Source organism: Thamnophis elegans, chromosome 1, assembly GCF_009769535.1.
Source record: "Thamnophis elegans isolate rThaEle1 chromosome 1, rThaEle1.pri, whole genome shotgun sequence".
Lineage (NCBI taxonomy): Eukaryota > Metazoa > Chordata > Lepidosauria > Squamata > Colubridae > Thamnophis > Thamnophis elegans.
In genome coordinates this window covers 180,547,225-180,559,463 of record NC_045541.1, presented here as the reverse complement: position 1 = coordinate 180,559,463, position 12,239 = coordinate 180,547,225, and the positions used below count along the sequence as shown (strand labels likewise).

The following is a 12,239-nucleotide window of genomic DNA, read 5'->3' as shown; positions in this document are numbered from 1 at the left end:
TGTATATATATATAGTTTTAAAACTTAAAAACTAAGACAAATTCTGGAAGCTTCGTTTCACGGTTTTGCAGACCTCTACTCGCTCTACCCCCGTTAAGCCCCGCCTCCCTCTTGACCCCCCCAGCTCAAAACCTTGATCGCTGGGTGGTCTCCTTTTCAAGACAGGGACCGGGTTTTAAAATTCATCCGGGGCTAACAAGAGTTCATAACTGAGTGGGAAGATCACAAACAGAGATACATTGTACACCTATAAGGCTATTCTGACTTTAGTTTTTGTTTCGTTTTTGTCCAAAAAAAAAGTGAAGAAACCATATATATATATTTTCTCTCTCTCAAGAGGAACCGGAGGAAAGTTATAACTAGATTTTGTGACACATTTTTTTCTTTCTTTTTGGTTTAGGAAAGTCCTTGTGTTTTTTTTTTTTTAAATCCCCCTCAGACAATCTCCCCAGCTACATTCAACTTCCCGACGCCTCGTGGGCGTTCGAATTATCTTCAAAGTGCTGTTCTAACTCGTCCTGGGGCGCGGCAGGCCCCTGCGTCCTCGGCCTCCCTCCCCCCCGCCAGGCTGCTGTCGTCGGGATTCAAACTCGGGACCGGGGCGACGGCCGCTTCCCTCACCCGTGGCTTGCGCCCCCGGCGGGAAGGGATGCCATTGCAGCCATCTTTTTTAAGGTGCCGATGCAAATGGTCGGATCGGACGAAAGTCTTGAAGCAGCTCTCGCACTGGTATGGCGGAGGCCCGTGTGGACGCGCATGTGATTCTTCAGGTCGTAGTTGTGGGCGAAGGCGGCCCCGCATTGCTGGCACAAGTAGGGCTTCTCCCCGGGTGTTTTCTCATGTGGACCTTCAGCTTGTCTTGCCTGCGGAGGAAAGAAAAGGAAAAAAAGAGAGTCAGGGCGAATTGGCTCGCTGACCGAGCTTGCTCTTTTTCTCGTCTTGGTCAAGCTAGGTATCTGCCGAGATCCAAGCCGTGTTTTTTTAAAAAACTCGGCCACCGGAAGGTGGGTGTCAGGGTGGCACGTAATGCTCCTGTGATATATAGGACTCCGAGGGAGGAAGATTCAAAGGACTGTTTATTGGAAATATCATATTGGCGAAAACCGACTCTGAGTATTCCTGCAGTTTTCACCAAGTTAAAAAAAAAACGTTTTTCCCCTTCCCCAAACTGTCAGTCACGTGGTCCAATCTTACTGTCATCCGGTTGCCTGGTAATGGCACTCCGCCTCTCTCTGACCACCTGTGGGAATGTCCTTGGTTCCCAAGAGAAAGTATTTTGCTTTGGCTACAAACCCTTCCATCTACTCCACCTTCTGTAACCCTCGGCTCCAGTGTGGCAACCCTGAAGCTAGAAAATGGCCTCGCTTAGGCCAACTTTAGAGTTGACAGTGGGTAGACTTCAACTCCCAGAATTCCCCAGCCAGCTATTCCCCAGCCAGCAATTAATTTCTTTCTTTGCTTCATAATTTCCAATGGTTGGTTTCAAATTTTTTTAGAACCTCTTCTGTAGGTGTGGCCTGCTTTGTGGGAGTGGCTTACCAGCCATGTGACTGGGTGGGAGTGGCTTGCCAGTCATGTGACCGTGTGGGAGTGGCTTGGCAGTCATGTGACTGGGTGGGCATGGCCAACTTGTAAAATGTGGTGAAACTCACTTAACAACTCTTGCTTAGCAACCAAAATGTTGGCTCAGAAACTCTGGCATTTGAAGCACACAAGTCTTAAAGCTGTCAAGTTACAAGACCCTTGCACCCCTAACCCTTTAGAAAAAAAACCCCCAGGGGTGTTCAAACTTGACGGCTTTAAGACTTGTGGACTTCAACTCCCAGAATTCCTCCTCCAGTCATGTTGGCTCAGGAACTCTGGTATTGAAGTGTGCGAGTCTTAAAGCTGTGAAGTTACAAGATCCTTGCACCCCTAACTCTTTAGAAAAAAAACCTCCAGGGGTGTTCAAACTTAACAGCTTTAAGACTTATGGACTTCAACTCCCAGAATTCCTCCTCTCGCTCTTCATCTTGATGACGTCCGGACAGGCGGGGGAGGGAGCTGGAACCGGTTCTAAACGGCACTGTAAATTTGTGGAACCTCTTCTATAAAAGAGGTTAGAACTGGCAGGAACCCACCCCTGATAATTTCCTTTGTATTTTTTAAAAAAATTAGAATTCAGCTGAATTCTCAGAAATGGTCATGCTGGCTTGGGAATTCTGGGAGTTGAAGTCCACACACACAAAGAGCAACTTTCAACTCCCAGAATTCTCAGGAATGGTCATTTTGGCTGGGGAATTCTGGGAGTTGAAGTCCACCTACTGGAAAGAGACATTCAACTCCCAGAATTCTCAGGCTGGCTGGGGAATTCTGGGACTTGAAAATCGCTCCCTGGATATATCCACATGAATGCAAGTTGACTCCCTTTCAACTTCCATGCTAACTGGGGAATTCTGGGAGTTGAAAGTCCACATAGCCAGAGAGCAGCTTTCAACTCCCAGAATTCTTAGGAACGGTCACGCTGGCTGGGGAATTCTGGGAGTTGACAATTGCTCCCTGGGTATATCCCCTTACTGCGAGAGCCCCTTTCAACTTCCATGCTAGCTGGGGGAACTCTGGGAGTTGTAGTCCATGCTTGAGAAAGGCATCCATATTGAAAAGGCACTAAATTCTTCCTCCCTAAAACAAGCTAAAGATGTTTTTCTTAGGGCCAAGATCTGCTCGGTTACCTAAATATGTCGCAACTCCTACTCCTTTTAATGACAAGCACCTTGTAATATTAAACCGAGCTGCCGAGTGCCAGCCTGGTTGCAGCCAAAACAGGACCCTGGAATGGCCCTTAAGTAGACAAAAATTAACTAAGCATTATAAAAATATAACTTTATGGGGAACAACAGTTGAATCGGAATCAGACGCCGTTCGCACAGAAGCAGGGAAAGCGAAAAAAAAAAAAACAGATTGTCTTGCGGCTTCCTCCAACCACAGGCAGTCCTCTACTTACAACGCTTCATTTAGCGACGGCCCAAAGTCACAACGGCACTGAAAAAAGTCACTGACGACCAGGGGTGGGATTTAGTCCGTTCGCACCGGCTCGGGCGAATCAGATGTTCATTTTGACTCCAGTTCACTGAACCGGTTTTTGCAAGGACCGGCTGGCCCCGCCCCAGCCCACTCCTCCTAGAAGTCTCCACGTTGCCCGTTCATCATGCCAGGTAAGTGCAGGGCCCGCGCGGAGGATCTGGGAGGGCAAAAAATGGGCCTCCTGGAAGTACCGGAAGTCTGAAAACGGGCCTGTTTCCAGCCTCTGGAGCCCGAGAGAAGCCGTTTTCACCTTCCCGGAGGCTCAAACGAAGGCTCCGGAGCCTGGGGAGAGTGAACCCCCCCCCGCAGCATGTTGCAAGAGGCCAAATAGGCCACACCCACCATGGTCACTCCCACCCACAAACTGGGCAGAGAACTCAATCCCACCCCTGCTTGCGACCCTTTTTCACACTTAAGACCATTGTGGCATTTCCGATCATGTGATCAAATTCAAGGCGTCGGGCCACCAGTTCGTATTAGGACAGTTGGCAGTGTCCCAGGGTCACGTGATTCCCTTTTCCCGACAAGCAAAATCCACCGTGTGTGTGTGTGTTTCACTGAACTAGCGTGGGGCTCACTCAATGACTGCAGTGGTTCACTTAACAACGGAGGCAAGAAAGGTGGGTCAAAAAAATTGACTTATCAACCATCTCGCCTAGCGATTGAAATCTGGAGTGCCATTGTGGTCGTACGTCGAGGACTACCTGTCGGCCGGGACTGCCGTTTGAAACCCTTTTCTGGCTGGCACAGCCCCCAAGATGGGCAATGAATCTCCAGCAATGCAGAACGCGGCATTTTTATGGAGACAGCCAGGGCGTCAGACTGCTCTGCAGAGTCCGCGAGAGAGGAGGCTAATCCAATGTTCCTGTTTTGTACCGTCTTATGTCATTCCAGGCATCGAAAAATCTTTTTAATGGACTCTGGATGGCTCAGAGTATTCCCCTGACTGAACGGGCTAAAAGCATCATAAACCAAAGCCGGGAGAAGGAGTGGAAATTACCATATTTTTCAGTGTATAAGGCACACTACCGCCCCCCCCCCCAGTTGTCAAAAGTGGGTGGAAATATCTGTGTGTCTTATACAGTGAATGTTGCCGGAGACCCGCCCACCTGCCGGCCCCCACCCTTCGGCCTCTGCCTCCCAGCAATTTGCCTCCTTGCAGTAAACCATCCTGATCAGCTTCAGCACAGCCTGATTTAGCACGAAGCAGCTGATTGGCGGTTGAATCTGCCTCCCAGAATACTGCCTCCCAGCTGTTCCAGGCTGCGGGGATCGCTGCCACCCATTGCCACTGCTGCCACCTATTGCCGCCTCCGCGTGCCCCATTTTCGGCACGTTCCAAGTGGCGGAGATCACCACCACCGCTGCCGCCTGTATCCGCCGCCTGGAATGGGCTGAAAATGGGGCACATGGAGGCCAGAAATGGGGTGTACGGAGGCGCCTTCTGTCACCCTCTATCCGCGCCGCGTGGAATGGGCTGAAAATGGGGCACACAGAGGCCAAAACCGAAGTGCACGGAGGCACCCTCCACCGCCGTCTATACCCGCACCTGGAATGGGCTGAAAATGGGGCACATGGAGGCCAGAAATGGGGTGCACGGAGGCCAAAAATGAGACACACGGAGGCCGAAAATGGGGTGCGCAGAGGCAGCAATAAGTGGCAGTGGCAATAAGCGGTGACAGTGGCGATGGGCAGTGGCAATCCCCGCAGCCTGGAACAGCTGATCGTGGGTATTCCAGGAGGAATCAGCTGCTGGTGCTAAATCAGGCTGTGCTGAAGCTGACCAGGCTGTTTGCTCTAAGGAGGCAAATTGCTGGGAGGTAGAAGCAGACCCCCCCCTTCTTTTCTTCCCCAAAATCTAGGTGCGAAAAATACGGAACTTCTCTACGTGAGTTGATTAAGTCTGTTGCTTGCACTGCAACTCGGTGCAAGTCTGGAGGGGAGCTAGAAACACAGCTTTGGGGGTGGGATGGTGGGATGGTGTACAAGGATAAGCGTCTCCCATCCTCCTCCTCATTCCCTCCCCCCCCCCCAAAAAGGAGGTCTTTTGCCAAAGGAAATCAGCTAATCCTTAATTTTAGCTGTGCAATTTGGGATGAACATCCTTTGAAAGGCCTGAGAGTAGGAATGGATTTCCAGAGGGAAAAAAATAGTTTTAGTTTAGTTAGTTATTGGTTTTGTATGCAGCCACTCCCGAAGGACTCCGGGCAGCTTACAATAAAAGGGGAGGGGGAATAAATACGACACTACAAAATTTAAAATACAACAACATTCACAATTAAAGTGGGGCTGGACATTTCAACAGCCCCAGGCCTGCCGGAACAGCCAGGACTTAGTAGCTTTACGGAAGGCCGGGAGGGTAGTATAAGGGTCCGGATCTCAACGGGGAGGTCGTTCCAGAGGGCCGGAGCTGCAACAGAGAAGGCCCTCCCCCGAGGAGTCGCCAGCCGCTAGTGGCTGGCAGATGGAATCCGGAGGAGGCCAAGTCTGTGCGATCGAATCGTCTTTGGGAGGTAATTGGCAGGAGGCGGTCTCTCAGGTACCCAGGTCCGATGCCATGCAGGGCTTTAAAAGTAAAATTGCAGACTGCAGGAACCAGGAGCGCCACTCAGGTGACCCTGAGGACACAGATAAACCTCCAAGTGGCTTCAACAACCCTCTAAAACAGGGGTGTCAAACGCAAGGCCTGCGGGCCGGATGCCGCCCATGGTGTGCTTAGATTTGGGCCATAGGGCCATCCTGGACCGGCCCATGGTGCCTCCGCCAGCAAAAACAGAGCTTAAGAGGGCTGCGTGCAGCCCTTTCAGGCTCTGTTTTCAGCCGCGATATCCTCCTGCAGCCCTCAACCAGCAAAAACGAGCTCCCTTTTTTATTGGCAGAGGGCTGCAGGAGGCCGTTGCAGCCCAAAACTGGACCTGGGAGGTTAATTGTCCTCACTATTAGGAAGCTTCTCCTTAATTCTAGCTTGCTCCTCTCCTTGATCAGTTTCCACCCGTTGCTTCTTGTCCTACCCTCAGGTGCTTTGGAAAATAAATTGACTCCCTCTTCTTTGTGGCAACCCCTGAGTTATTGGAAGACTGCTATCATGTCTCCCCTGGTCCTTCTTTTCGTCAGACTAGACATACTGAATTCCAGCAATAATTCTTTATATGTTTGAAGAAGAGATTGCCCTGCCGTTTGTCAGAATAGCAATAGCAATAGCAGTTAGACTTATATACCGCTTCATAGGGCTCCCAGCCCTCTCTAAGCGGTTTGCAATAGCAGTTAGTCTTATATACCGCTTCATAGGGCTTCCAGCGCTCTCTAAGCGGTTTAGAGAGTCAGCTTATTGCCCCCAACAACAATCCGGGTCCTCATTTTACCCACCTCGGAAGGATGGAAGGCTGAGTCAACCCTGAGCCGGTCAGATTTGAACAGCCGAACTGCAGAACTGCAGTCAGCTGAAGTAGCCTGCATGTTGCATTTAACCACTGCGCCACCTCGGCTCTCCAGAAATGGTGTAGGGTCTCCTGCTTGGGCAAGGGGTTGGACTAGATGACCTACAAGGTCCCTTCCAACTCTGTTAATCTGTAGTCCATCAAACTGTAATGTTTCAGCCTCCAGTCCCCCTGATCCTCTTCGTTGCTCTTCTCTGCAACTCTTTCTAGAGTCTCCCATCTTTTTTACATCGTGGCGACCAGAACTGGATGCAAGATATTCCAAGTGTGGCCTTACCAAGGCCTTGTAAAGTGGTATATTAACCCTTCACGTGATCTCGATTCCATCCCTCTGTGTGTGCAGAATTTTTATTTGGCACCTGGGAGAGCAATGCAACCTTCTGCAGCGCATTCAGCCTGCTTGGAAGCTCAGTTTTCATAATGCATGACAGGGCTTGGAAGAACAATTTTAATGCAAAGGGAGAGCCCCCGCCCCTCGCTCCCAGGAGAGAGAGAGAGAGAAAGGCTCTAAGAACATTAAAGGGGGTGGGTGGGGATGGGAAATAATTTGCGTCCTCTACTTCAAGGTCACGAGGAACCGGCTGGCCTCCTGCCCAGAAGATCCTTCTGGAAACCCCCCCCCCTCCCAAAAGTCCTCCATGGAGAAACAAAACATCCTCCTTTCTCGGCCATAGTGCTTCTTTCTCCATCACTCACTCCGAGACTCCCCCGCAGGCAGCCGTGGTGACTGAGTGAATTTGGTTCCTGGATTTGCACAAGGAGGGACTCGCCGAGCAAGCCAGGTTAGCCCAACTTGCTCGGCTACACCCCCCCCCCAAAAAAGGAGCCCAGCCCTTCCCAGGAGTAAAAACTGGTCCAACTTGTGTTGTGTGCCGAGACGCTAGAGATTTAACCGATGGGTTTAATGGGTCTTCAAGTCAATCTATTTATCCAGAGTCTCTATTGGTAGCGTTTATCAAAACTTGGCAACTTTGGAGAGACCTGGACTTCAACTCCCAGAATTCTAGTTGGCTGGGGAATTGTGGGAGTTGAAGTCCAGGGGACTTGAAGTTGAGAAACTGCTGAGGAGACTTTGGATTTTCAGTTGAGAATATGAGTTTATGAGTAGTTTATTTATATGCCACCCTTTTCCCTGGGGGGACTCAGGGCGGCTTACAACTCGAAAGGGGGGGGGGAAACAAACATTTAACACATAAGACAGAACATCATTAAAAGCACAACATTCATACTATTTGGGTGGGTTACAGTCTTTAACCCCAGGCCTGACGGGATAGCCAGATTTTAAGGGCTGTGCGGAAGGTCTGGAGGGTGGTGAGGGTCCGAATCTCCACGGGGAGATCGTTCCAGAGGGTCGGAGCTGCCACCGAGAAGGCTCTCCTCCTCCGCATGGTTGCTAGTCGGCATTGACCGGCTGATGGAACTCGGAGGAGGCCTAATCTATGGGATCTAATTGGTCGAGTGGAGGTGATTGGCAGTAGGCGATCTCTCAAGTACCCAGATCCACTACCATGAGAATAGTGATTACTATTAAAGAAAAAAAACAGAACGACTTTCGTTTCTACTTGGAAACCGCTTCTAGAGTTTATGCTCGAGTTGGGGGAAAATTGGCTGGGGAATTTTGGGAGTGAAGTCCAGGGACTTAAAGTTGAGAAACACTGCCGTAGAGAATTTGCATTCTCAATTGAGAATAGTGATTACTATTAAAGAAGAAGAAAAAAGACTTTTGTTTCTATTTGGAAACCGCTTCTGGCCTTTATGCTCGAGTTGGGGAAAAGCTGACTGGGGAATTCTGGGAGTTGAAGTCCAGGAGACTTAAAGTTGAGAAACACTGCTGTGGAGACTTTGGATTTTCAGTTGAGAATAGTGATTACTATTAAAGAAAAAAACAGAATGGACTTTCGCTTCTACTTGGAAACCACTTCTGGACTTTGTGCTCGCGGTGGGGGGAAAAAAAAACACAATGACTTTTGTTTCTACTTGGAAACCGCTTCTGGACTTTGTGCTCGAGGTGGGGGGAAAATATATGAAACTTTGATTTTGGGGTTTACTGATGAGATAGATTCGTTATTGGCTAGTTTATACCATTACGTAAAAGTAAAAAAGTTGAGGTTTGATGCCATTATCTTATTCTACTGAACCAAAGGGAGTCAAATTTCAATGGCTTTTCTTTCTTTTTCTCCTTTTTCCTACAATTTTCCTTCCCCTTTTTCCTGTTTTCTTTTCTATTTTATTATAATCTAATTTTAAAAAGAGAGGTTGCAGTCTCTCCAGAAGGAGGCAGCCTGGACCCACAGATATATTTGGGGCTATCTCTGCCATCAATTTCACAAACCGTCCATAAAAAGATTGTGAAATTTGGAGGCGCAAATATCTGGAGAACACGGTCTCGAGGTCCGTTGGGGTTGCTAGAGATCATCTATCCTGTTCAATTGTGGGCTTCTACAAACACCCATGGTTGTCTCCTGCCCAGCCTGTGATCCACCTTGTCTGTTTTGTAGAGAGTCCTCGTCTTACGACCATTTGTTGAACGACAGATCGAAGTCACAAACCAGCTCAGAAAAAGTGACTTAGGACCAGTCCTCAAAGCTACAACCACGATCACAATTTGGGTGTCACCCTTGTATTTATGACAATTGTGGAATTCTTAACGGTCCCGTGGTCACAAGCTTCCAATCCGCGAGATTCACTTAAAGACCACATGATCTTGACGGTGGGAACCATTAACCGGTGGAACGACTTGCCTCCAGAAGTTACTGGAGGTTTTAAGAAGAGACTGGACAGCCATTTGTCTGAAATGGGATAGAATTTCCTGCCTGAGCAGGGGGTTGGACTAGAAGACCTCTGAGGTCCCTTCCAATTCGGCTATTTTGTTATGTTTTGATTTGCTTAACAACTGCAATAAAAATGGTTGTAAAATAGGATCCGGTCAGATGAGGACTTACTTAGTGACAGAAATCCCAATTCTAATGGCATTGTAAGTTGAGGACTATCTGTAGACCACACGGCCTTTCTTGGCTATGCAGCACATAAAAATATGCACACTCTGATCTTGATAAAGTGGCCCAGTCAAATTTGGAAACATCTTCAACAACCTCCTACTTCCAAAGCGTAGGAACCAAATTAAACAACCCTCTTCAAAATCAGACAGAACATGGCCCGACATTCTCCATAAGGGAGGATAAATGAGTAAAGTATGAGTAAGTAAAGCTAAAGGATTCCCTGTCAGTCATGTCCGACTCCAGGGAGCGATGCTCATCTCCGTTTTTGGCTGAGAGAAGCGACGTTATCCGAAGACCATTTCCGTGGCCAGCTAACGGCACACAGAACGCTGTTACTTCCCCACCAAAGTGGTACCTATTCATCTACTCGCCTGTGCATGTTTTTGAGATGCTAGCTTTGGTAGGAGCTGGACCACGGAACAGGAGCTCATCCAGTCACGTGACGCTAGGGTTTCGAACCCGGGATGTCACCTCTTCAGCTGACAAGCTCAGTGTCTTTACCCGCTGAGCCACCGGGCATCGAGCAAATGAGTATTGTCTTAATGATGAGGGTATAATCGAAATGTTAAAAAGAAAGAAAATGGGGGACGTACAGCCAATCTCAGTTCAATTCTGAGGATTTTAGCTATGTTGTCCCTGGGACTGGTCTAAATACAGGTAGTCCTCGATTTAATTGCTCATTTAGTGACCGTTCAAAGTTACAACGGCACAGAAAAAAGAGACTTACGACCGTTTTTCACATAACCGTTGCAGCATACCCGTGGTCACATGATCAAAATTCAGACAACTGGCAACCGGCATCTACTTATGACGGTTGCAGTATCCCGGGGTCATGTGATTCCCCTTTTGTGACCTTCCTACAAAGCCAGATTCACTTAACAACTAGTGATTCATTTAACGACTGTGGCACAATTGGTTGCGGCTGTCTTGACTAGGAACAGAAATTTTGGGTCCCTCTGTGGTCGCAAAGTTGCGGACTACCTGTTTCGGAATTGCTCGGCAAAGGAACACCCTCCCCCCCCCACCCCTTTCCCCTCTGCGCTTCCCCGCTTACCTTGTAAACCGAACTTTGCAAATGTTACACTCGTATGGCTTCTCGCCGGTGTGGGTTCGAATATGGCGTGGGAGCTTGCCGGCTCCTTGGATCACTTTCTCGCAGATGGGACATTTCTGGAATGCTTTTGCCGGATTTTCTTCTCCACCTTCTGAGACCAGGACGGATATTCGCCGCCCTCCTGGAAGTGCTAAAATAATTCAAGTAATAATCCATGACTCCGTCGTCGTCCTTGCGGTCCTCGTCGGCCAGCTGTTGCCGTCCCACCGAATTGATCATCTGCTGCAGGAGCGCGCTGGCGGCCAAGCCGTCCACTTCTCGGGGGTCGTCGTCTCGCTCGGGTCCTCCGGAAGCAAATGCCGGAGAATCTCCCACCTCCGGCTGGTCCAACTGAATGCCTGCTGGTACGTCATCCTCCCCCAAGGACACCGGCAGGCCACGCCCACCAAATTGTCCATTTTGAGAGGCGGGGAACAAGGGTCCCTGGCCCTCACCTCGTCGTCGTCCCACATGCCATGCTTGGCCTCGGGATCACAGTCGTTTGCCTTTGGTCTGTCACTGAGAGCGGCCTGCGAGTAGAGGTCCATGCCGTTGCAATCCGGCTCTTCGTCCTCCTCTCGGCCACGGAAGGTGAGCCTCTGAAGGTCTCTCAAGTCTTGATTGGTCCATGAAAGTTGCCCTGTTGGCCGTTGATGGGATTACTCTGGAAAAACTCCAGGTATTCTTTTGCTCGGAGATGGTTCCTTTGATCAATTTGATCTACTTTATCCATCTGGTCCGTTTTGGCCAGAATCTTCCGGTCCAGGAGATCCGTGCAGACGTCCCTCACCGCCTCGATCTCTAGCAGCTTGGCGGCGTTGAGGATCTCGCCGACGTTCGAAGTGCTGACGGTCAAAGTGGCGGTGTAGGCAAATTCCAGCAAGGCAGAGAGGGCGTCGGCATCCACAAAGTCGATCTCGTACACGTTCTGTTGGTCGACCACCAACCCTGAGGTGAAGAGCTTCTTGAAGTATTGGCTGCAGGCTGCCAAGACTGAGCGATGGGTGGGGAACTCCTGCCCGTCCACCAGGATCACACGTCGCAAAGCAGTCCATTGTTCCTCTGCTCGTTCAGGCTGCTCAAGATGTCGCTGCTGTGGTCGGGAAAGGGGATCCCAATGGGGCCATCCACACCGCCCTCCATGCTGGCACCAGAGGGCTGTGAAGACAGAGGCAAGACGCACAGGTCAGTCAAGACACAGCACTTTCCCTAACTCTCAATTTTGTACAGCTACAAACAATATTCCCCCATATATGAGAGTCACACTTAGCGTCCCCAAAGTTGGCCACTTTAAGACTTGTGGGACTTCAACTCCCAGAATTCCTCAGCCAGTCAGTGCTGGCTAGAGGACTTTAGGACTTGTGGGACTTCAACTCCAGAATTCTTAGCCAGTCAGGTGCTGGTTAGAAGACTTTAAGGCTTGCGGGACTTCAACTCCCAGAATTCTCAGCCAGTCAGTGCTGGCTAGAGGACTTTTAGGATTTCAACTCCCAGAACTCCTCAGTGTGGATAGAGGACTTGTGGACTTCAACTCCCAGAACTCCTCAGTCAGTCAGTCTGGCCTAGAGGACTTGTGGACTTCAACTCCCAGAATTCCTCAGCCAGTCAATGCTGCTAGAGGATTTGTGGACTTCAACTCCCAGAATT

The 12,239-nt window shown here is 49.6% G+C and overlaps 1 protein-coding gene across 1 annotated transcript; it reads right to left on the bottom strand.

Annotated features, from left to right (window-relative positions):
- Window positions 1-373: 373 nt before the first annotated feature.
- On the bottom strand, window positions 374-11,750 carry ZBTB7A (zinc finger and BTB domain containing 7A). Its single transcript, XM_032236389.1, is given in 11 exon segments — window positions 374-464; window positions 467-543; window positions 545-737; window positions 740-829; window positions 832-863; window positions 10,554-10,683; window positions 10,686-10,739; window positions 10,742-11,044; window positions 11,047-11,223; window positions 11,226-11,630; window positions 11,633-11,750. Coding segments are annotated over 11 exon segments (1,593 nt in total). The 5' UTR covers window positions 11,736-11,750; the 3' UTR covers window positions 374-435.
- Window positions 11,751-12,239: the final 489 nt, after the last annotated feature.